Genomic DNA, 23,938 nt, shown 5'->3' with positions numbered 1-23,938 from the left:
TTTTCAAAATTTTGAGTTCTAAATTCTCTCACTCCCTCTTTCCCTTCTCCCTTCCCTGAGACAGTAAGAAATTTAATATAGGTTATACATGTTCTTGCTTAGATTTTCAAAATAGCCTCCTAATTGGTCTCCCTGTATTCAACCTTTTTTTTACCTTCCAACCAATCCATCATCCATAGAGCTGCCAAATTGATATTTTTAAAACATAGCTCTTGACTGTCACTCTCCTGCTCAAGAAACTTCAGTATCTTCCTCTTATCTTTAGGATAAAATACAAGCTTTTCTGGCATTTAAAACTTCAAAATTCAGTAGCAGTCAGTCTTTTCAGATTGATTTCACATTATCCCCCATCATGGGCTCTGCATTTCAGCTATATTGGGCTACTTGCTGTTTCCTGTACATGACATTCTATCTCTTGCCTCTGCAAGACTGTCTTCTATGCTGGAATGTTCTTTTTTCTCGCCTCTGCTTAATGGAATATCTGACTTCCTTCAAAACACAAATCAGGTGTCATTTTTAATTCTCCTAGTTGTTAGTGATTCCCCCCCCCCAAATGATTTTGTATTTATTCTGTTTGTGTGTATATGTATGTTTATCCAAGTACATGTTGTTTTCCCTTTGGAGAATGAAAGCTACTGAAGGTCAGACGGACTGCATCTTTGTATCCCCAATTGCCCAGAGCAGTGCCTTACTTCATATAGCAGACACTCAACAAATGCTTGTTTAATTGAAAAGACCATTGGATTTCACAATTAATAGGTCATTTCTGGCATTAGACATAGCTCTTTCGGGAGCTAGGTTGCAGGGTTGAAAGCCTGGGTGATGAGAAAGTGAAAGTGATAAATCCCAACTCTGCTACTTACTGTTTGATTGACCTTGGGTGAATCAGTTTACTTCTATTGGGCTTCAGTTTCCTCATTTGTGAAATGAGGGGTTGAATTATCTGAATTATATTACCTTAGAAGGTCCTTTCCAGACAGAAATTCCATGAGTGCAGACATTTCTAGAAGTTGAGTGATGTAGGGGAAGAAAGATATAGATTGGGAAGGTATCCCCGGAAGTTTTTTTTTTTTTAAGTTGGGGACATCTGAATATGTTTGTAGAGAGAAAAGAGGAAGAATTTTGAAGATAAGAGAAGATAGAGAAGAAAAGATAGAATTATAGATTGAAAAGAAAAGATTGAAGATAGAGAAGAAAAGTTCTGTGGAATAAAGTCCTTTAGGAGATGAGAAGGAATGGAATGAAGGACACATATACAGGGCTTTGCCTTACCAAGAAAGAGGGACAATTTATCTTTTGAGACTGGTGGGAACAAGAAGAGGATGGATGAAAAGAGATATTTTGAGGTATGGAGGAGGAAGATAGTGGAGTATGTGCCAAATGGTTTCACTTTTCTCAGTAAAATAGAAATCAAGGTCATCTGCTAAAATAAGATGGGAGTGTCTTATTTATAGAAGCCAGGTGGCCAGTGTGATCATCTCCTATGCATTTTGTCTGTAAAAATGAATCCCAGATCTTTATACCCAGCCCTAATATCTCTCTTGTATTCTGGTTTAGTGTTGCCAACTGTCTTCTGGATATTTCTACCTAGATGTCTAGTAGGCATTTCAAATTCATATATCCAAAAATGGATTGAATATTTTTCCCCAAATTCATTCTTCCTCTACATTTTCCTGTTTCCTTCAAGGGCACCATAACATCCTTACAATTGTCAAATTTTTTAAACCTTGCAGTGATACTTTTATTTCACCTTCCATTTCTAATCAGTTGTTAAATCTTAGTCATTCTGTCTAATATTTCTTTCTTCAGTTCCCTTCTTTATATTCACAGAAACTTTCCTCTAGTTTAGTCTTTCATTCACTTGGACTACTGCTATAGTCTCATAATAGGTCTCCCCTGCTTCCAGTCTTTCTTCTTTGTGCTCCATTTTACTTGTGTCTAACAAATTGACATTCCCAAAACACAAATCTTACAATGTCAACCTGCCACTCAAAAATTTTCAGTGATTCCCTGTTCTTTTTAGAATAAAATGCAAAATCCTTAGCCTGATGTTGAAAGTCCTCAGCATCATGGTTCCCATCTACCATTCTGGTCATTTCATATTACTCCCTTTAATTCACTTTCTGTTTCTGTCAGACTGGTCTAATAATTGTTCCCTAAAATCCATCTAATTAAATTATCTGTTCTTGGTGTGCAAATACCTACAGTGCTAGAGCAAAGGTAATTAACTATGATTTAGATTACAAATGGTCAGTTCTTTGTATTCTTTTCCTTATTGTCTTTTTGATTGCAAGTGATGATTTACATTAAGTTTGACCAAGTTAGATGAAATCATTGAAAGTAAATAGTGATTTAGCATTTCTCAAACCATGGGAATACTTTTCTTCCTGGGAAAGTGCAAGCCTTGTGAAGACTGAGGAATAGTTGAGAGAATACAAAAAATAGTCTCCCTCACTCTCATGTAGGTCTCAGGAAAAGGTACTGTTGGATATAAAATGGCTTTTTACAGTATTGATTCTAGATGTTTGACAAGTGTGGTCTTTATATGTGATGCTCCTTAGTGAAAATGATTCATCCAGATAAATGAGGCAACTGTTTATTTTTCTTCTATTTAAAATAAGGAATAACTAGATGGTCATAGTGAACAGGTAAGGGAGGCATCTTTTAATTTTTTTTAACGTTTTGGCCCTTGGTTCATAGCTGGTACAGCTGTAGGTAACCAAATCTTTGCTTTATGAAATCAAATTACCACCCTTGGTTTGGTTCTCCAGCAGACTCTTAAGTATGTCCTGGTACAAAGATACTTAAATGTATTTTTATTAAATTGAATAGAACCAAAACTGTGGAAAATACAATTTTTCCTGATTGTCTTATTCCTGAACACTGCTCTACCAGTTCACTAGCTTTGTGATTTTGGATAAGTTGGGGCGGGAGAATGGTGGGAGATCAGTGGACAATAAGGGCAGTGGCTATAACATTGATCGCAATTTCGGCAGGTGCAGAACCTGACTATCAGTTCATTCATTTTTAAAATATTTCAATTTATACATAACAGAAATAATTAAGTACTGGTTATGTGTGGAGATGTTTTACTCATCCTTTTCTTCTAGCCAAGGTTTGAAAAAACTTCAGCTGTGAAAGCAACAGAGTTAATTAAGTGTATATATTTTTCTCATAAACAAGTTGTTTGACTGAAGAAGCCGCCTTCATCATGTGACACACAATTCATTAAATAAAGCATGAACTCAGAAAAAAGAATTTATTTCATTGCTTGGGACCTCTGATAGGCTTAGACTAGCTAATGTCTTAGTTTGCTTCCAACTCTAAAATTCTATAAAGTACTCTGCAGACCTTAAACCACTATATGTATTTGATTACATTATATATAATTCTGTGGATATGAGGTTGTATTCTAGAGTCAGACTCCTAAAGTCGAACCAATTTCTTAAGAATCCTTCAATGCAAGAATGATCAGGGGCTAGTTTTGTACCCTGGCCATGGGCATGCCGTAAATACTTAACCACTGATTCTCCTATAGCAGGACACACTTTTAAATTTAATCTACATTATTAATACTTTCTCCATCACTTTATTTAGACAATTAATAAAATAATAAATTAAAACCCAATTTGTAGCATGTTCTAACTTCTGAGGTATAAATAAATACTCATACTGAAAATTTAACAATTGCCTTGGTAAGAACTGACTCTAGCATATCTGAGCCTGGGGCTACACCAGACCCATCCTACCCTGGACCTGTATTCTCTTTGGCTGGAAATCATAGCTAGGTATTCCCTATGACATTTGCCTTACTTGAAGGATTTCTTGTCTTCTAGGTTAGCCACTTGTTGAACATTCATGGATGATTTGAGAAGGAATGTTGAAGAATCAAAATCCAAAGGTCCTGTAGGTTTTACATTGTGCTTAATTTGAGACTTTCTCTAGCACTGCTTGATAGCTCTAGAATAGAAACAAGGAAGGCAGATGGTAGGGGTGATCCAAGGCTAGGCTCTCTGTGTTGGCAGATTGTCTCTTGTCTGCGGATATTGAATACAGTGTTATTTCCAGGTTGTATTCCAGCACATTCTCATGGTGAGCATAAGATACCAGGAATTAGTCTGCTTTCTGGGACAGGCTTAAATGGAATCTTAACCAATAACGAATTAGGTTAATTTTGGTTCACTCTGGGCCAATGAATAATCTTTATCGAGCAATAATATTACCAGAGCTGATTCTGTTTTTGCATTCATTTATTGAGCTTTATTGGGTGCTTGCTATGTGCAAAAAAGCACTGTGGTCAGCATTGTGATAGAGGTGAATTAGATACATACAACCCCTGCTTGTATTCAAAAGGGTATATGGGACAAATGCACGTGTGTGTGTGTGTGTGTGTGTGTGTACACAATAAAAGGCAAAATGTGATAAATATGAGAGGAACCCTGAATATGCCACAGAAGATTAAAGAAGATCACTTCTGACAGGTCAGAGGAAAACCCTTTGCTCCAAGCAGATTTCATAATACCTTATTAGAGGTGATAGAGTGGACAAAGGTTGTTTCATATGCTATAATTATACTTTCTATTAAACTAGTCTTATCTGTAATGAACTATGATATAGTTATGAAAAGTATAGGAAGATGAAAAATAAGCCTTCTTGAAGCTGTGGGATATACATTGTTATTGTGTACTAGTTATGAATGATTTTGAGGAAAATTAAATCAGATACTGTGAAAAAAGCTTGCATCAAATGTAGGTTAGTCTCATTTCTGACTCTGATTAAGAAAATCTTGGAGCTGAAATAGTCTTTAAAAATAATTTACCACAGAGATCTTATATTATTTTTTAGGAAAGAAATATTGTATACTTTATGATAGGACAAACCTATTATCTTAGAATGACAATGATGAAATAGATAAAAAGAGTATTAACCTAATTGGGTCTTGATGTTCCAGGCTTGCCTTCTTCTCTCATTTAGGGTAATATGAATCTCTCAAATGCACAAACTCAATATAAGTAGATTATACACTTTTCAGTTTATTTCCATCTTTTTCTGTCAGGTTGCTAAATCAAAAGATTGTTTGGTTTGATTGAATTTTTCATATTGTATTTTTCCCAAAGTGTTAATTTCTATTCCTGAGCAGTAAGAAATATAACCTAGGGTATTTGAGACCATTGTTCCATTTGGGAAACATCTACCCCTTCATGTTATATTTTTGCATGGCCCATAGCTATTTCTGAGGCCCTAGTATTGTAAAATCTCTTATATGGCAATGTGAACAGTTAGTCACCTATTGTTTAAATGCTATGTTAGTTGATGATCAACTGTAAAATACTCATACAATGATCAATCACTGCAGTGATTCAAGACAATCCCAAAGGACCCATGATGAAAAATACTGTCCACCTCCAGCATACTTTTTTATTTTTTGGAGGAGGGAAGGTAGGGCAGTTGGGGTTAAGTGACTTTCCCAAGGTCACACAGCTAGTTTTATGTTAAGTGTCTGAGGCCAAATTTGAACTCAGGTACTCCTGACTCTAGGGCTGGTGCTCTATTCACTACACCACCTAGCTGCCTCTCCAGCATACTTTTTTAAAAAAACTTTCTTTGTTTCTTGTTTTTTATTTATTTATTTTTGCAACATGGCTAATGTGGAAATGTGTTTTGTATGACTTCACATGTATAATTGACATATTGCTTGCCTTCTCAATGGGTGGGGAAGGGCAAAAGACAACTTGAGACTAAAAATCTTTAAAAATGAATGCTAAAAATAAATGAATAAATTCTATGTTAGTAAGAAGTTTAGTAAAAGTAGTAGGGTAGTACTAGAATAGTAGTACTCAGATATGTGATTCTAGAACCACATTGTAGTTTCCGTTGATCAAAAGAGCCTTATTACTACTATTCTTTTCTCTGTGGAGTCAAGTATACTAGGGTGTTTTAATTTAGAATTAGGTATCTTAAATTGCCACAGATTCCCGTAAAAGAGACACATGTGGTCAAGAACTTTGGTTTGAGCATTCTAAGCTCTTAAATTGTCTTTAAAACATTCAAGCAAAGTGCTCCACCTCTTTCCTGTATTTGAACTTGGAAGAGTTGGATGGAGATGTTTCCTTTTCCTGGTGGCTATACGTATTGTTAACAATCCTATGCGTTTGCTTAAAGGAAGCAGCCCTCTAGGAGTTGGACTCTGTTCTTAAGGGTTATTTCTGACAGTAGATGACCTACTCTCCTTGTTTCTCTGAGGCTTAGTCTCCCTGTGTTTTGTTTTATCGGATCAGTTCATTCAACCGTGATGCTGAACGCCAACTTCTGTGCTCTTTCCTTTTTCTAATTGCATTTTCCCTGATGCAGTACCCTTCTCCCTCCCTGTAGTGTTTGTCAGCCCCTTAGGTAAGAGAATAAATGGTACCTGGGGAAGCTTGTGGTTCTCTGATATGAAACAATAGCTCTATTAACATTACACCTGCAGGTCTGTAGGTCTGAAATGTATCTGACTGGACAGCCTGCCTGCCATTGTAGGGTCATAGTCAGCAATACTGTAAAAAGCCATTTTATATCCAACAGTACCTTTTCCTGAGACCTACATGAGAGTGAGGGAGACTATTTTTTGTATTCTCTCAACTATTCCTCAGTCTTCACAAGGCTTGCACTTTCCCAGGAAGAAAAGTATTCTCATGGTTTGAGAAATGCTAAATCACTATTTACTTTCAATGATTTCATCTAACTTGGTCAAACTTAATGTAAATCATCACTCATAGTCAGCAGCAAAGTACTTGTTCTTGGACTCTGCAAGTACACCAGAAAAATACTGCAGGATTATCTAAAAGGGGCAACATCAGGAAAAATATATTCTTTTGCAGATGGTAAGGGTGCAAAGTACCTTCATTTGTCAATCACAGAGAACAATAAGGTCAAAAGTAAATCAGCCATGTCTCCTCAGTCCTTGGCAGATCAGGGGGCAGGTCTCAAAAGTCCAGGGCAATTCAAAGCGGCCACCAGCAATTCTCTTAGTCTCTCTCTCTCTCCACGAGGTGCTGCTTCCAAAAAAATCTTCCGCCTCTCTCTAGTGTCTCTCCAAATCTACATCACCAGCTCCTCCCAGTTCAGGACTTTCTTTTCACATCAACAAGCCCATCCCACAGGTGGGATTAACAAACTCTGGGTTTTAACACAATCAATTTGAAAACCAAGCCAATACAGGGGAATCTTTAATTGCCATTACTATCACAACATATAAATCCTTTTTCTTTTTCTTTGATTTCTTTGGGATGTAGACCTGGTGTTGGTATTGCTGGGTAAAAGAGTATGCATAGTTCTGCATATATTTCAAACCCTAGAAATAACATTTATATAGTATTTATAAAAATTTATAAATATAAAATATTTATAGCTGCTCTCTTTGTGGTGGCAAAGAATTGGAAGTTGAGGGGATGCACAGTTTGGCATGTATTTAAAACTCTAGAATTGAAAATTAAAGGTATGCACAGTTTACACAAAAGAGCTGCTATAAATATTTTATATTTATAAATTTTTTATATTATAGAAACCTGTATTATTTCTGTGGTTTTAAATATATGCAAAATTGTGTATTCCCTTAAGGAATTGGAATACCCTTTATTTCTAGGGACTTGAAACATACAATATAATTCAGCATATTCTAGAAATGTACAATTTGCACTTCTAATTATTAATGATTTAGATTTTATTTCATTTTTAGGGTTTGGCTTAGTTTTTTTCCCCCTCAATACTAAGTCTTTCTATATACTCTAGCAAAGGTGGTATTGTGCTAATGAACCAGTGGTAAGAATTAATGGAAGGACAAATAGATAATTAGGTGGAAATGGCTTTGGATCAAAGGCATCTATACAAGATTAGATTTTCTACTTCTGGTTAAGATGGCTGCATAAACCAGGAGCAAAACATCCCAGTTCTCACACAAATCCTCCAACAAAGATTAAAAAAAGAGCACTAGACTGAATAAATGATCAAGAAATTGAAAAAAGAACTATAGTCCTTTTATTCAGCCCAAGATCGCACAAAAAGGCAGAAACCAGTAAGGCACCGTTTGAACTCTGGACTGGGAAACCTAGCACTGAAGACCAGAGGTTTTTCAAGCACACTGAGGTCAGGAAAACCAGTGTTTCACGGAGGAAGTTCAAGGCAGCAGATTACTTGTAGTACTCTGAGGAGATAGAAACTGGTAAAGCTCTACAGAGGTCACAAAAGCTTTCTTAGGAGCTCTGAAAGTTTATAAACCACTGATCTCAGATATCCTTGAGGATATAACAGATTCCCAAACATATTTGGCCGACCTCCCCCTTTAAAATAAAACGTTACTCAGTAGGCCCCTGGGTTTAGATTAGGTCAACCCTTATTTTTATTCAGTGCCCCCCCAAACTGTACCTGAGGCTACTACACCCCCCTGCATTATTAGTGTACCCCAGGGGGCATTATTGCCCTCTTTGGAAACCAGAACTAGGAGAGTTATAGAGACACCCTAAAATCTGCCAGCATTATCAGCACAGATATATCAGGGTAAGAATAAACCAGTAGAGCTCAGATAATATAGATTAGGACTACACTGAACTCCATTGTCCCATCATAGCATGCAGGGGGAAGTGGATTGAGGCTGGAAATATGCATTAACAGAACAGGATATTTGCTGTGATAAAGAAACTTCATTGAATCAGAGACACCCAAGACATGAATACAGGAGAGAATTCTATAATGACTGCGAGTAGAGGCTCAGAGAAAGGGGGAGGTAATAAGTGCCTACTGTTACCAGGCTCTGTGCTAGACACTTTACAGATATTATTTGTTTTGAAAAAAAAAAAAAGACTTGGTCACAAGGTCTAGAAAAGTTCCTAAAAAAACTAAAACCAAATAATGAAAATTAAATAAGCCCTTGGGAATAAAGAATTGTTAGCAAAATAAACAGCTCATCACAGGAGTTTATAAACCTTACTCAAGTAATGGCCTCCTTGAAATGAAATCAGTGAATCCACGAGACAAGAAAAAATTTTAGAACAAAATCGAAAATAGAAGATAATGTACATTATCACTTACCAAAAACAATTGACAAAAAAACAGATCTAGGTGAGAGAATTTAAAAATTGTTGAAAAGAAGAGGGTAGAGCTTTTCCTAGTTCACTGGGGCCTGAAACAGGAATAGCCATTACTTACAATATTATTCCCTTCCCAGAATATTTGGAAATAAAGAGCTCTATCATTCAACTAATCAACCTCTAGAAAAGTTACATTGAGGCTTTTTAGAATAATGCCTCTATGAATTGAGATATGCCAGTCTTGAGAAGTAGTAATGAGGACCCTAGATGGTTTGATTCCATTCTTCTCTGTGAGGAGTACCTTAAGCATTGTTCATTTCTCTTTTATCAGGCGGGGCTGAGATGGTTCTGCTTCCTCTCATAGGAAGCACTGAGAAGCTGCTCTGTAGGTTTTGAGGAACCTCAGTACAGTTCATAGGATCATAGATTTAAAGCTTGAACAAAACTTAGGGGCTATTGAGTCCAATCCCCTCATTCTACATGTGAGGAAACTGAGGTACAGAGAGTTTAAGTGAGTTGCGCAGTGTCATACAATATATACACATAAGTATGTATAAAATATGTACATACAAAATATGTGCAAAGTAAATAGATAATTTGATAGAGAAGTAACTGCTATTGGGATTCTCAGTGTGGAAACCTCTTATTTTACAGATGAGGAAACTGAGACTCAAAGACATTAAGTGACCGCCCACAGTTGCATAGGTAGTATGTAGCAGAGCCAGGATTTGAGGTCCTCTAACTCCAACTTCAGTGTTTTTGTACCAAACTGTCTTAAAATTGATTGAATTCATTTAGTATCATCAACAAAATGTTTTTGCCAAATACCTGTGATTGTGGGAAGATCTCCCTAATTTGAACTAACTGGGAAAAAAGGTAGTCTAAATTGTGAAGTTTGGATTATAGGAAAATATAAAATGTGGTTTTGTTACTTTTATGTAATTATGCAGAATAACTGAAAACCTTGGCCTAGTAGAGATCCTTAGGGAAACTATTTAATGTCCGGATAAAAATGATTTGTTATTATTTTGTGTGTTTTTTTTAAATAGTTGGGTACCTTAAAAGCATAGTACTTTAAAAATGTGTTCTCAAATATTTTTTAAATTTTTTCCTTAAAATTTTTTATTTTCAGTTCTATATTCTTTTCCTCCTTCTGTCTTCTAGCCTACCCATTGAGAAGGGAAGAAATATGATAGGTGAAATTACAAAAAACACATTTCTACATTATCCATGTTGTTAGAAAAAAAAGCAAGAAAAGTAAAGTGAAAAAAATATGCTTCAGTATGCACTCAGAGCCCTCTCTGAGTTCTCTCTCTGGAGGTGGATATAATTTTTTTTTAATGAGTTCTTTGTAATTGTCTTAGATCATTGTTTTGATCAGAGGAGCTATGTTTTTCACAGTTAACCATTGTTGCGGTATTGCTATTCATTTCAGTAAGTAAGTAGTGCTTGCTTCATTTTGCATCAGCTCACACAAATTTTCCCAGGTTTTTCCAAAGCCATGATAGTTTTCTGTCACAGCTAGGTGGGGAGTTAGGTGGCACAGTGGATAGAGTGCCAGGCCTCTGCTTCTGTTTCCTTGTCTGTAAAATGATCTGGAGAAGGAAATGGCAAACCACTCTAGTATCTTTGCAAAAAAAAAAACCAAACCAAACCCAAAATGGGTCATGAAAAGTGGGACACAGCTGAAAAATGACTGAACAACTTTCATCACAATCATATACCATATACCATTCCCCAATTGATAGATATTCTTCAGTTTCTAGTTCTTTACCACCACAAAAAGAGCTGCTATAAATATTTTTGTACACATAGATCCTTTTCTTTTTTCTTTGATCTTTTTGGGATACAGACCTAGTAGTGTTATTGCTGGATCAAAGGTTATGCACAGTTTTATACCTTTTTGGGTGTAGTTCCAAATTATTCTCAAGAATTGTCGGACTAGTTTACAGCTCCAGGAACAGTGCATTAATGTACCTATTTTTCCATATCCCCTCAGCAGTTGTCATTTTCCTTTTCTCTTATATTAATCAATCTGATGGCTGTGAAGTGGTACCTCAGAGTTGTTTCAATGTGCATTTCTAATTATTAGTGATTTAGAGAATTTAAAAATATTTTTTCTAATTATATGTAAAAAAATTTTAACATTCTTTTTTTAAATTTTGAGTTCCAAATTTTTTTTCTCCCTGTCCCCATCATTGAGAAAGCAAATAATTTGATACAGGTTATACATGTGCAGTCACATGAAACATATTTCCATATTAGTCATGTTGTCAAAGAAAACAGACCAAGAAAAATAAAGTTAAAAAAGTATTAGAATTTTTTTGTATATGACTGTTGTCAATTTGGATTTTTTTCTTCTGAAAGTTACCTGTTCAGATCCTTTGACCATTTATTAATTGGCTCAGTTTTCTATATATTTGAAAAATGAGACCTTTATTAGAGAAACTTGCTGTAAAATCTCCCACCCCCCAATTTTTCCTGTTTCTAATTTTGGCTGCATTGTTTTTGTTTGTGCAAAAAATTTTAAATTTCAAGAAATCAAAATTATCCATTTTGTGTCCTGTGATGTCTGTCTCTTGTTTGGTCATGGACCTCTTCCCTTATTCTTAGATCTGACAGGTAACTTTTTCCATGTTCCCCTAATTTGCTTATGCTGTCATCATCTTTTATGTCTAAATAATGTACCCATTTTGAACTTATCTTGATATTTGGTGTGAAATGTTGGTCTATTGTTCTCAAATATTTTAAATATTATTCTTGTGATTTTGTTTAGAATTAACTCATAAGTTTCCAAAGTGGGTAATACCATGCCTGGTGGGGTGGAAGGGAGGTGCTGGAACGATGAGGGAAAAGGTAATAGTAGCCTACAGTGCAGTTGTGGGATATTAAATAAAAATAAGGGGGTGGTGGAAAAATAAGGAAAATTTTGAAAAACTATTTGAACATGTTTCATCTGTTGTGTAACACAGTTAAAGTTGTAGTGATTACTTTATTTTCCAAATAAATGCACAAAATGCAAGTTATAAACAATCAGTGATCAAGTCCTTGGACAGGTCTTAACAAGTAAGTGTTGGCAGGCAAGTGTCATGTTGTCAGGAAGTCCAGCATGCCTCTGCGGGAATATGTGCGTGTAATGACTTGTTATAAGTATGGTTACATGAGATGCAATATTGTGTCATCAAAATATTAATGCAGGAAAAACCCCACAAATTTACAATGAATTATTAAATTTAAGATACATCATTTAAAAAAACTATATATATTTTTTGAAATGATGTAAATTTAAAAAAAGCATCAAAGGGTTAAAGCAGGTATACTTCCAGGGAGGCACTGAGTAATTTTTTTTTTTGAAAAGTGGGGGTAGGTCAAATAAGTTTGGGAACCTCTATGTTAACTTATACTATCTCTAGTGGTAGGTTTGCTTAGCAAAGGGAATCCTCAACGCAGTCTCATCCAATGATGAAAAATTCCAAATCATTAAGAATCACTGAATTGACTTTAGACACACATGATGTGGCTTTGCCAAGGTTTTCAAGTTTTGAGGCTGCCCAACAAAGATAGTATAAATGTAACTAATTGAAATTTCTGAGAACCTGTTATTTTTGCTTGCAACACTGTCAAGTTAGTGAAACCAGAGAGTTTTATCTGTGCAAATAGAATATTAAAATTTAAACTCAATGGGTTTATTTTTTGATCTTGTACTAGCTAGAGAAGAGGTTCATATCTGACAGTATATCAGATTTTTTCATTAAGTTAATAGCAGACATTTTTAAAATGCATATCACCAACCTACTGGAGGTCTTGGTCTTAGGGCAATTGCTAGAATTGCTTGTGTTTACTTGGCAATGAGTACAGGAGGTGTGTGTGTGTGTGTGTGTGTGTGTGTGTGTGTGTGTGTGTGTGTCCGTCCGTCTACTCTTCACCTTACAGGAGGAATGTTGATAGGACTGTAGACTATAGAATGCTCATTTATAGAAGAATAGGTGCTCAGAGAGCACAATATTCACTCTGTCTTTGCTGCACCTGGTTATTACAAATACTGTCAACTTCTGACTTTTGTAGACATTAAAGTGAAAAAGATATTGTTGAGGCATCAGCAAGCCAGTTCTGAACAAAGAAGTTATTAGGTCTTGCTCTTAAACTATGACCATATGCATATGTATATGTGTGATAGCAGTATCTTATTTCATTAACTTTTTTTTATTTTTGGTTGATACCTGTGAGTTCATCAGTGTGGAGAATTCCTAGTGTGGAAACTTCCTTCACTGATGCACATCTGGGACATTGAAAGGTTTAGAGACTTGCTCATGGCCACGTAGTTGGTGTGTGTCAGAGATAGGACATGATCCTGATCCATGGCAAGTTCTCTCTGACTCCTTAAGCCTCATCTTTTGTTAGTGTTTAAAATGGATACACATGCATGATGTTATGCAAAAATTAGGCATGGTCCCTGTCCACTAGGCAAATTTTAGCTCAATCTGAGGGAGGAACTGAAAACTGGAGCCATCTAGCAATGGAATGAATGAATAGCTTGCCTCAGAAAGTCATGAACTGGGGCGGCTAAATGGCACAGCGAATGGAACACCGGCCCTGGATTCAGGAAGACCTGAGTTCAAATTCGGTCTCAGACACTTAACACTTACTAGCCATATAATCTTGGGAAAGTCACCTAACCCCAGTTGTCCTACCTTCCCCTTTCCAAAATGCAAAAAAAAAAAGTCATGAACTGATGAAAGTGTTCAGGGAGAGGTAGGATGACTCTTAAGAATTCTGCAGAGAAGATTCCTGCTTTAGGTGGGTGGTTGGGCTTTGTGATTATTAAGCTTTCCCTTCACTCTAAGGTTTTATGAGTCTATGAATTATAGTACATATTTAAATAATATGCAGATTGTAGCATATGACCCGGCAGGATTAGTTTTTCAGAAAGCCATGTTAAACTATACTCTCTTCCATTTGTGTCTCCTCACTCTTTAAAAAAAAAAAAGCAGGACATTGTTGGCTATTATTTAGTAATAACTAATCTCAGGAATTTTCATTGTGTTCTCAAACAACTGAATAGTAGTTGGGTTTTTTTTATTACTTTGGCTAATTTCTTGATTGTATAGTGTATAAATCCTCAGGATGACATTTTAAATCATCTTTTTGGTTAATCTGTTTCCAGATCTTTTCTGATTCTCATTGCCTGGTCTCTTTTTGGATTGTATTTGACTGTTAAAAAAAATCTGAAGTAATAACAAATGACATCTGCTTTCTGTTTCTTATACAGTGCATTTCATTCCTTTTCATAAACAGTTCATAGATTACTACCTGCATATGCTATTTGGTGGTACTTTTTAGTGTGTTGATTCTGATTCAGAATTTGGGTGCATTTCTACTTATTTTTTATTTAGCATTTACGCATTCCTTCCCAACTGCTTGAAATTTATTATTTCATTAATTACTAAAGTAAGTGACAAGTGGGGCGAGTCTTATGTGATAGATATTTGAATTTAATATTTATAGGAGTTGTATTATATTGTTCCTCCAAATTGCTCAATGATGTAGGCAATGTTTCCTGAAAACCAAAAATGATACAATACAAAACACTAAATCAGATATGATCCCTGCCCAGATGGTTTTACAATTTAACTATTTTGTGTGAATGAAGCATATGTTTATATGTATATGCTGTATGCAGTATGTACATGTGTATGTGCATAGATGAATAGGTTAAGTGACTTGCCAAGGAGGGAGAAAGAAGGAAACAAATTATTTAGCAAAATCTGTCCTCAGACACTTCTAAGTGTATGACCCTAGACAAGTCACTTAACCCTATTTGCCTCAGTTTCTTATCTGTTAAATGAGCTAGAGAAGGAAATGGTAAACCACTCTAAGTATCATTGCTGAGAAAAACTGAAATGGGGTCACAAAGATTCAGATACAATTGAAATGACTGAACAACATTGACCAAAAACCCTTAATGTAAACATATAAGTGTAAGTTATTATATAGGGTAAGTTAGGTAACCAGTGGATAGAATGTTGGGTGTGGTCAGAAAGACTCATCTTCCCAAGGTCAGATGTTGGCCTCAGACACTTACTATAAAGTCACTTAACCCTGCTGACCTCAGTTCCTCATCTGTAAAATAATCTGGAGAAGGAAATGGCAAACCACTCTAGTATATTTATCAAGAAAACCTCAGATTGGGGCAGTGAAGAGCCAGAAGTGATTGAAACAACTGAATGGCAAGAAATTATTATACCTCATAGGGCAATGGTGAGGAAAGGACTTGTAAAACTTACTCTATAGATATGAGTCATTATGATAATCAGCATAAATAATAATTATTAGGAATAGTAATATTAATAAAAATAATTATAATCCATGAGACCCTTGTAGTTTGAAGAAATTTGGTTGTGCCAGAATATCTTTGGTTCTTTCTTGACTCCTTTAAGCCATAAGATTCCTGGCCCTGAATACATGCTATCTTTGTATATACGTCATTGTGGTAAATGAGAGTGAATACCAAGGTTTCAAGTATACCATGATTTTTTAATATTCTTGTCCCTTGTAGATCTTGACTGAATTCAACGACCTTAAGTACTTTGGAGATATTAGACTGTTCTGGAAATGCCCTCAGATAGTACTAGGCTTGACTCTGGTCTTTTGATGGCCCTTTGGAGAGGTTGGATTGATTTAGGGATTACTTAGAAGTTGGGTTGGCAGAGGTAACATGCTTGAGGTTACAGTGCTTGACTATAGGGATAATAGATTCTGACTTCTACAAATGACTTCCCTTAAAGATACAGACTGTGGACTAGAGTAGTATAACAAAAACTTGAAGGGAAGTGTCAAGGAACCTACCTTGGTCATAGAAGAATTATGTCTTGAGCTAACATAATGAATCAGGTCCAGAAGGGCTTTGAAGTAGGGTTGCAAGGGATTATTATAAGCAAATAATTCAAGCGACTTGATACGTCTAACTAAAAGGGCCTCTAATTCTTATTTCCTTTATTTGTTAGATTAGAAAAACTCAGGGCAAGGGCCAAAAACTGACTATTGCAAACACCCAGGACTTTATCCTCAGAATTGGGGAAAGGAAATGAGTTGGTGGAGAAGGTTATTGACTCCTATTATTATCAGTCCGTGAGAAATTGTATCAGCTTATTATTTAATTTCCCAATGATATTTTCTCTCTACCTAAGAAAGTATTCATGGCATGTAATTTTTCTTTATATTAAGGGGAATCAAAATTCAAATTTAGAGATTTTTAAAATATACCTTTAGAGCTAGCCCCCTCCCCCCCAGATTAGAAATCACCTGTTCTCTATTTTGGTCACTATATTTTACAGATGAAGAGACTAAGGGGCATTGAGATAAAATGACTTGTCTAAGACTACCAAGGAGTTAGTAAAAGGGCTGGGACTAGAACCTGGGTGTCTGAAGTGTTCTTATAAATATTAATCATATACTTGGATCCCCTAACACTCCACTATTTTAAAATTATTGATTTTGGGGGGCAGCTAGGTGGCACAGTGAATAGAGCACCAGTCCTGGAGTTGGGAGGACCTGAGTTCAAATCCGGCTTCGGACACTTAACACTTGCTAACTGTGTGACCTTGGGCAAGTCACTTAACTCCAATTGCCCTGCCTTCCCCCCCCTCCAGAAAAGCAAAAAAAAAAAAATTACTGATTTCTTTTGTTTTTACATTGTGATGGCATTATGATATAGTAAATAGAGTGCTGGACTTGTTTTCAAGAAGATCAAGGTTCAAATCCCATCTTTATACCTATTGTGTAAAGGCAAGTTCCCTAACCTTTCTCTGAACCTCAGTTTTCTCATCTGTAAAATTAAGGTGTTGGACTTGATAACTTCTGAGGTAGCTTCTAGCCCAAAATCTATGGCCCTATGACTTTCATCTCCAAATATATTTTCTACCCCTTCCAGAGAGCAATCTCATACAACAAGAATAAAAGGTATAGAGAAAAAAATCCATACTTCATCAAAATTTACTAAGATATCAATAAAATCTAACATATTAAGTTTTCTACCCCATAGTCTCCCCTTTCTGCAAAGAAGCTAATAAGGAGCTTGTATTCTTACATCTCTTCATTATAAGTACACAGCATTCAGTTGCAGTTTTTGTTGTTCTTTCTACATATATTGTTGTAATAGTTTTCCTGGTTCTTCTTATTTCACGTTGCATCAGATTTCTCAGCACCTAGGGTCTCCTTATCCTGGAACATCCTGCTGCCCTTGTAGCCTTTTCAACTTAGAATATGCTTCTGTAATGCTTGTCCTCTTCTCCTGTTAGTGAGTTCCTCCTAGAGCCTTCATTTTGTGGAGGGTCCCAATATGGCTTTATTACAGTCTACTCCTGACCCTTTTCCTGGCTTCCAAAATTCAAAAACATGCACCACCTCAGGGTATCTCCATTTTCTACCCTCAGTCTTCTGCTTTTCAGTTTGATGTATTGTTGCTCCCCCCCATTAGAATGGAAAGCCTTTGAAGGCAGTAATTTTTTTTGGCTTGTATTTGTATCCTCAACACTTAATACAAATGTCTGGCACAGAGTAAGTGCTTTGTTTCTTTCCTTCATAGAAGTCTTCCCATGTTTCTCTATTCTTTGTATTAACTTTTTTCATACAATTTACTAATATTAAGTTATATTCATGTACCACAGTCCGTTTTGCTATTCCCTAATTGATAGACATCTAGTTTGTTTCCAGTTCTCTGCTGCTGTGAATGTTTGGTATGATAGGGGACAATTCTTTTTATCTTATACTTTCTTGTGATATATGTCTAGTGATGGGTTCTCTGGGTTAAAAGGTATTGGTATTTATAGTCACATAATTTCAAATTACTTTCCAAAATGGTTGGCTCAGTTCACACCACTCCCCCAGCAATGTATTATAAGTACACTTGGATTTCCACAGTATCTCCAACATTGATTTTTACAGTTGTTTGTCATCTTTACCAATTTGCTGGGTGTATCTTTAAGCCTCAAGGGTGATTTGATTTACTCCAGTATTTAAACATCAAATATTAAAAATAGTGATGCTGGGGCAGCTAGGTGGTACAGTGAATAGAGCACCAGCCCTGGAGTCAGGAGTACCTGAGTTTAAATCCAGCCTCAGACACTTAATACTTACTAGCTGTGGGACCTTAGGCAAGTCACTTAACCCCAATTGCCTTGCCTTCCCCCCTCAGAAAAAATAGTGATGCTGCTTAGGGATCATCTTAATTTGGGCTTATTACACACTAATATCCATTAAACCCTGCCCCAGCACTTGCTCTAGATGGGCTCAGTGGTTAAAATATCTGATGTTTACATCTGTCTTTCAAGCTTGCTGTGAGTCCTTTGATTTGGAGAGCCCACCATTAGGTGAAATTTCCCATATATGTTAAGATATTAATAGCAGCACTATTTTTTGTAATAGCAAAGGCCTAGAAACAAAGTAAATGCACACAGATTGGAGGACTAGCTAAACAAATTGTGGTTCATGACTGTAATTACTGCAATGTAGAAACAATTAAGACTGAGAATACAGAGAAGAATATAAGAAGACTTCACAGGATCAAAAATTTATAACTGACAGGGCCCTTAGAAGCCTTCTAGTTCAGTCCTCTGTTTTTACAGATAAGAAAACTGAGGCTGAAGGAGATTTTGTGATTTGCTCAATGCCATAGTAAGGGGAGAAGCACAATTGGAAGCTAGGTCCACCAGTTCCAAATCCAGCACATTTTAGGCTATCCTCTGTTACCTCTGAGAATGGACACAAAATGAAGTATCAGAATCAAGAAAACAGCCTGTCTAATGGCTGTAGCAGTATACACGAAAAGAGCAGCACCATCAAGAAAACTGAATCTGAAGGCTGTGTAATCACAGTGAGGAAAACTGGCTCTGAAGAAGAGACACAGCATTTACCTTTCTTCCTCCTTTGCAGAGGTGGAGGACGTACCACATATAATGTCAGACCTTTGTTTAGTTTTGCACAACTATGGGGTTTTTTCCCTTATTTATTTTTTATAAGGAATGGTTCTCTGGGAGAGAAAGGGATAAATTGGGAAATGAAGGTGATTTAAGAACAAAAGGTATCAATAAAAATTAGCTCCCTCCCAAAGTAGGATTATTTACTGCAGCACTTAGAATGAGTGCTCCTTGAATTTATTGTTGTTCAGTCCTTTCAGTCATATTTAATTCTTTGTGACCCTCTTTGGGATTTTCTTGGCAAGATACTGGAGTGGTTTGCTATTTCCTTCTCCATCCCATTTTACAGATGAGAAACTAAGGGAAATAGGGTTGTGACTTGCCCAAGGTCATACAGCTAGTAAGTATCTGAGGCTGGATTTCAATTCAAGATGAATCTTCCTGATTCTTAGTGCAGAGCTCTATCCACCAAGCCACCTCACTGCCCTTGAATAAGAGGAATTTTTAAATTAGGAGACTTTCTGTTTCTTATACTCATTTCACTTCCTTCAGATGGTGACAAATGCTCCTCCAAATAAGTGATTGTGGAGTAACACAAGCATCTACGTGAGGGAGAGGAAGAGGAAACTTACAAAAAATTTACATATCCAAAGGAGATTTATTAAAGAATATTCTTTACAGCTATCTGGAAATGGGAGTGAGATACAGGGAGCCTCCAAACCTGTGTCCAGATTGGGGTGATAATGTGACTGTTCCCCATGCTGAGTTGATGCGATAGCTTAGAAGATGACTTCTCAGCCTGTCCTTTTTGTATAGGAAAAGTCTGATCTCTGACAGTTCTTTTTGACAGTTTGTAATAGTAATAAAATTTGAAGATCCCTTTGTATTAGAAAGCTGATTAGGTACTTAGCACCTAGTTTCAAATTAAACCTCTGTTAAAGAAACAGAAGGTATGATCCCCTGTTGCTGATGTAACAGGAAGGGGCTGAACAGAGAGGAGCTATACCGTGTTAAGGAAGAGCACAAGCTAGACAGTCAGAATTTCCTAGGGGTAAGCATCATGGAGGCAGGGCAGCTGCTGCCGGACTGAAGACTGAACTAAGAATTGAGAAGAACTGAGAAGAGGAATGGGAATTGAGAACTGAGACAGAATTTCTTGGAGCAAGCCACATGGAGGGCGGATAAAGGGATTTCGATTTTGAGAACAGAGTGTATGGTGCTGAAGACCAAGGGCCAGCCGGTGCTACTGAGGTGCTGCTGAGGATTTCTGAAGGCCAGCCAAAGCTGCCAAAGACTGAGGAAGCATGACTGTGGTTCCAGCACTTCATACAAATGTTGTGATTTTGTTAATGTTTATGAATTTTCTTGTGGCTTTGTTAAGCGTTGTCTTCCCAGGAACAGAGACTGTGAGAGATTTGAGGTGGACTGGACACTGTGAGCTTCAGTATGGAGCAGGAACTGCATGGAGAGTTGGACAAGGAACTGGGAGCCGTCTGCCTTTGAACTCAGGTGGCAGTTGGTTAGATTCGAGCGGGGCTGGGACCATGGAAGCTGAAAGCCTGCTCTGAGTCAAGATGAAAAGACCTCTCCTTGGGTACTGAGTAGTGACTGATGAAATTGTCTGAGTAGTGACTGATGAAGTAGGATACTGAGTAGTGACTGATGAAATTATAATATACTTGTGACCTAGGGGTGTGTGATAGTAATGGCAATTAAAGATTCCCCTGTATTGGCTTGGTTTTCAAATTGATTGTGTTAAAACCCAGAGTTTGTTAATCCCACCTGTGGGATGGGCTTGTTGATGTGAAAAGAAAGTCCTGAATTGGGAGGAGCTGGTGATGTAGATTTGGAGAGACACAAGAGAGAGGCGGAAGATCTTTTTGGAAGCAGCACCTCGTGGAGAGAGAGAGACTAAGAGAATTGCTGGTGGCCGCTTTGAATTGCCCTGGACTTTTGAGACCTGCCCCCCTGAGCTGCCAAGGACTGAGGAGACATGGCTGTTTTGCTGGTACTTTGTCTGTCTGTTTTGATGTTATTTTGCCAGATTTATCCACTGGTGAAAGACTGTCCTGTTGAAGAAGTCCTGGAACCTGGCATTTGGTTAAGAAGCCCTGAGACTGTCCTGCAGACAGAGAGTGAATACTGTCCACTGATGAGGGACAGTACTGTTGTTGCAGGGGTCTGGAGACTGTCCTACAGACAGAGTGAATACTGTCCACTGGTGAAGGACAGTGCTGTTGTTGCAGGGGTCTGGGAACCTTTCTGTTGGTTCGGAAGCCCTGAAGAAGGATTTTCTTGTTGTATGTTTACAGAAATCCTGGGAGAGGGCTTTGCTAATGTGTTCAGGGGTTCTAGGACTGTTCTACAGACAGAGGATAAATTCATGAAGGGACTGGCAATGTATCTTATGGCCTTGCTAAGCCTTGTCTCCCCAGGAACTAAGATTGCTGAGAACTTGCCTCGTGTCAAGATGAAGAAAAGAGCTCCATTTGGGTATTAAGTGCTGTGTTTAAACTTGATGTAACTCTGGGGTAGATTCAATTGTGATCCAGGGGTGGGGAACTTTTGACCTTATTGTGCTCTGTGATTGACAAATGAAGGTACTTTACCTATGTTTGGAAACTAATCTCCATTTGAGAAGATGGGTTTTGTGGTGAACTTAATTAAGGTATAGCCTAGGGGTGGAGTAGTATTTTAGAACAGGGACTTTGTAATTGATTGAATGATTGGGAAGGTCCTGGGGTGGGGTAGTACTTGGAGATTATTTAATCACACTTAGTAAATGCTGTATTTTGAATGATGTCATGTTTTGATCTTCTCTGTTCTTGGTTTGTCACTGAATAAAATAGAGAGCACCTGTGCTGGTATTTTGAACCTGGGAAGTTGCCTTTGCTTGGTATTACATTACATGGTGGATGGTTGTTGTACTTTCCACTACCCCTTAAGAGAGTACTGAGTAGTGACTGTTGAAGTTGTAACTTAATTGCACCCCATGGGTGGGGGACTTTGACTATTGTACTTTGTGATTGAATTAAGGACTCTGTGATTGATTAAATGAATGTACTTTGTTGAAAACTATGTGACCACTTTGGTGAAAACTATGTGGCCATTTTAGTGATAAGTTGTTATGACATGGTGAATGATGGATTTTGATTTTCAGTGATAAATTGTAACATCGTCAGTGTTGAACCTTGATTTTCTGTAAATGTTTTGCTCTGATTTGTTATTGAATAAATAGAGAGTTTGCTATACTATGTAATCAGAACCTTGAAAGCTCTTCACAGAAGCAGTCCTCTGGAAAGCTGCTCATGCTTGGCCTTACAAAGTTCTAGGGTGGTGATTGGTGGGCAACAAGGTGTTACTGGCAACTTTGGATTCCAGATTTATTATTGGGCTCTTTGTGTCCAGTAATTGGTTGAAGAAGCTGAGAGTGTGAGATTGAATGTTCTCTGGCTTACTAAAGGTTGGCCAACAAGGAGAATATGAAAGTTTCTGTGTTTCCAGATGCTTAGGGGACTGAGTCTAGGTGGAAACTTTATGAGGTTATCATTGGAAAAAGAGGGGAAGACTTTCTCCACTGATTTAAGGGGTGAGAACAAAAAGCAAGGGACAATTAATCTTAACAGGTTACATGCCAATTATCTGCCAAGAGAATGGTCTCTAAAACAAAGGATCAGAGGCATCATAGAGATACTTCATTTTTTCCTTGGGATTACATATGTGAAATGTTAGCGCAGATTCTATAGGGGAGGAAAAGTAAATTCCTAATCCAAAGACCCTAAGAAGGGAATAAAGACTTTACCTTTTAATATAATTGTATATAAATGTTTATATATATGTATGTATGTATGGGAATTCTATAGCAAGAAATATTGATTCGTTTACTTTCCCCAGAATGGAAAAATATAGCACTTATAGTTAAAAGTTCTAAAAGGCAAAATCATAACTCTATACATGTAATCAGAGTTATAGAATTACAGAGGCCAGATATTATGTCAAGTATTGTAGCAGTTGAAATTTTATTGGCTCTTCCACACCAGTCACTCCTCTCCCATCCAAAAAAAGAGGAGATCTTTATGCATCTACCAATTTGTGGTTTCTTCCTTTGTTATAACATTTTACTTGACTGACTCTCATTTATTACTGTAACTTACTTAATAGGAAAAGGAGATGTATCTTCAATATGTGTGGAATATGGGCCAGTCCTCAAGTAGACTGAAATGCATAACTGAAGAGTCATGCATTTCTCCCTTGAAGGAAATAAGTGACTTAGTCTGTGTGTTAAGTGTTGAGGTGGTTGTTGGGAAAACTTTGTGTGTTCTTTTTACTTAACTAATGTGTGGTCTTTTTCTCTTTTTTCTTTTAAAGAGATTATGCATGATGTGATAAGGAAGGTGAAAAAGAAGGGAGAGTGGAAGGTAAGTGGAATAATAGAATTGGGAGTCTCAGGGTAAGTTAGCATCAATGTTAATATGGGACAATTTGGGAAAAAAGAATTTCTCTATATGCAAAGAGTAGAAGCAGACTGTCTTGTAATAGACATTGGGCAAGAGGAGGGTAAATGAAAAGCTCAAGAACTGTCCAGAAGACTTTCTGTTTGCATACTTTTTGTGTATTGAGATGGAGTTGGAAGTGACATTAGGGATCATCAGTTTAACTCCTTTTTAATTAAGCTATATGCAAAATAAGATACAATAAATTAACGTAACATGTTGAAACTATTGAAAGTAATACTGGTGATATAAGGTATGGAAAATGTTTGATTTTTTAAAGCCAATTAATTTAAAATATTGTCGTTTAAGGAAAAAAAGAAAATATTCTATGTATGTCATAATCATGGTTGAAGAGCCACTCATTGGTTTGGTTCTACACCAAGGTGATAGTTGAGAGACAGTCCCTGCCCTAACTTACCATTCCAGTCACAAAGGTAACAACATAGCAAGATCAATTGTTTTAAGT

At 36.8% G+C, this 23,938-nt stretch overlaps 1 protein-coding gene across 2 annotated transcripts in view; it reads left to right on the top strand.

Annotated features, from left to right (window-relative positions):
* Window positions 1-23,938, top strand: part of STXBP1 (syntaxin binding protein 1) — a 103,913-nt gene that overhangs the window by 11,509 nt on the left and 68,466 nt on the right. For both annotated transcript variants that reach the window (XM_069069556.1, XM_069069555.1), the window contains exon 2: window positions 23,348-23,397. In XM_069069556.1, coding sequence (XP_068925657.1) covers window positions 23,348-23,397 — 50 coding nt within the window. The remainder of the gene's footprint in view (window positions 1-23,347; window positions 23,398-23,938) is intronic.

Source organism: Petaurus breviceps, unplaced genomic scaffold (genome assembly GCF_028583685.1).
Source record: "Petaurus breviceps papuanus isolate PSGF00001 unplaced genomic scaffold, PetGlider_PUasm1.0 90779, whole genome shotgun sequence".
Taxonomy (NCBI): Eukaryota; Metazoa; Chordata; class Mammalia; order Diprotodontia; family Petauridae; genus Petaurus; species Petaurus breviceps.
Note: the sequence above shows the minus strand (reverse complement) of the source record. Positions and strands in the feature narration are given on the sequence as shown.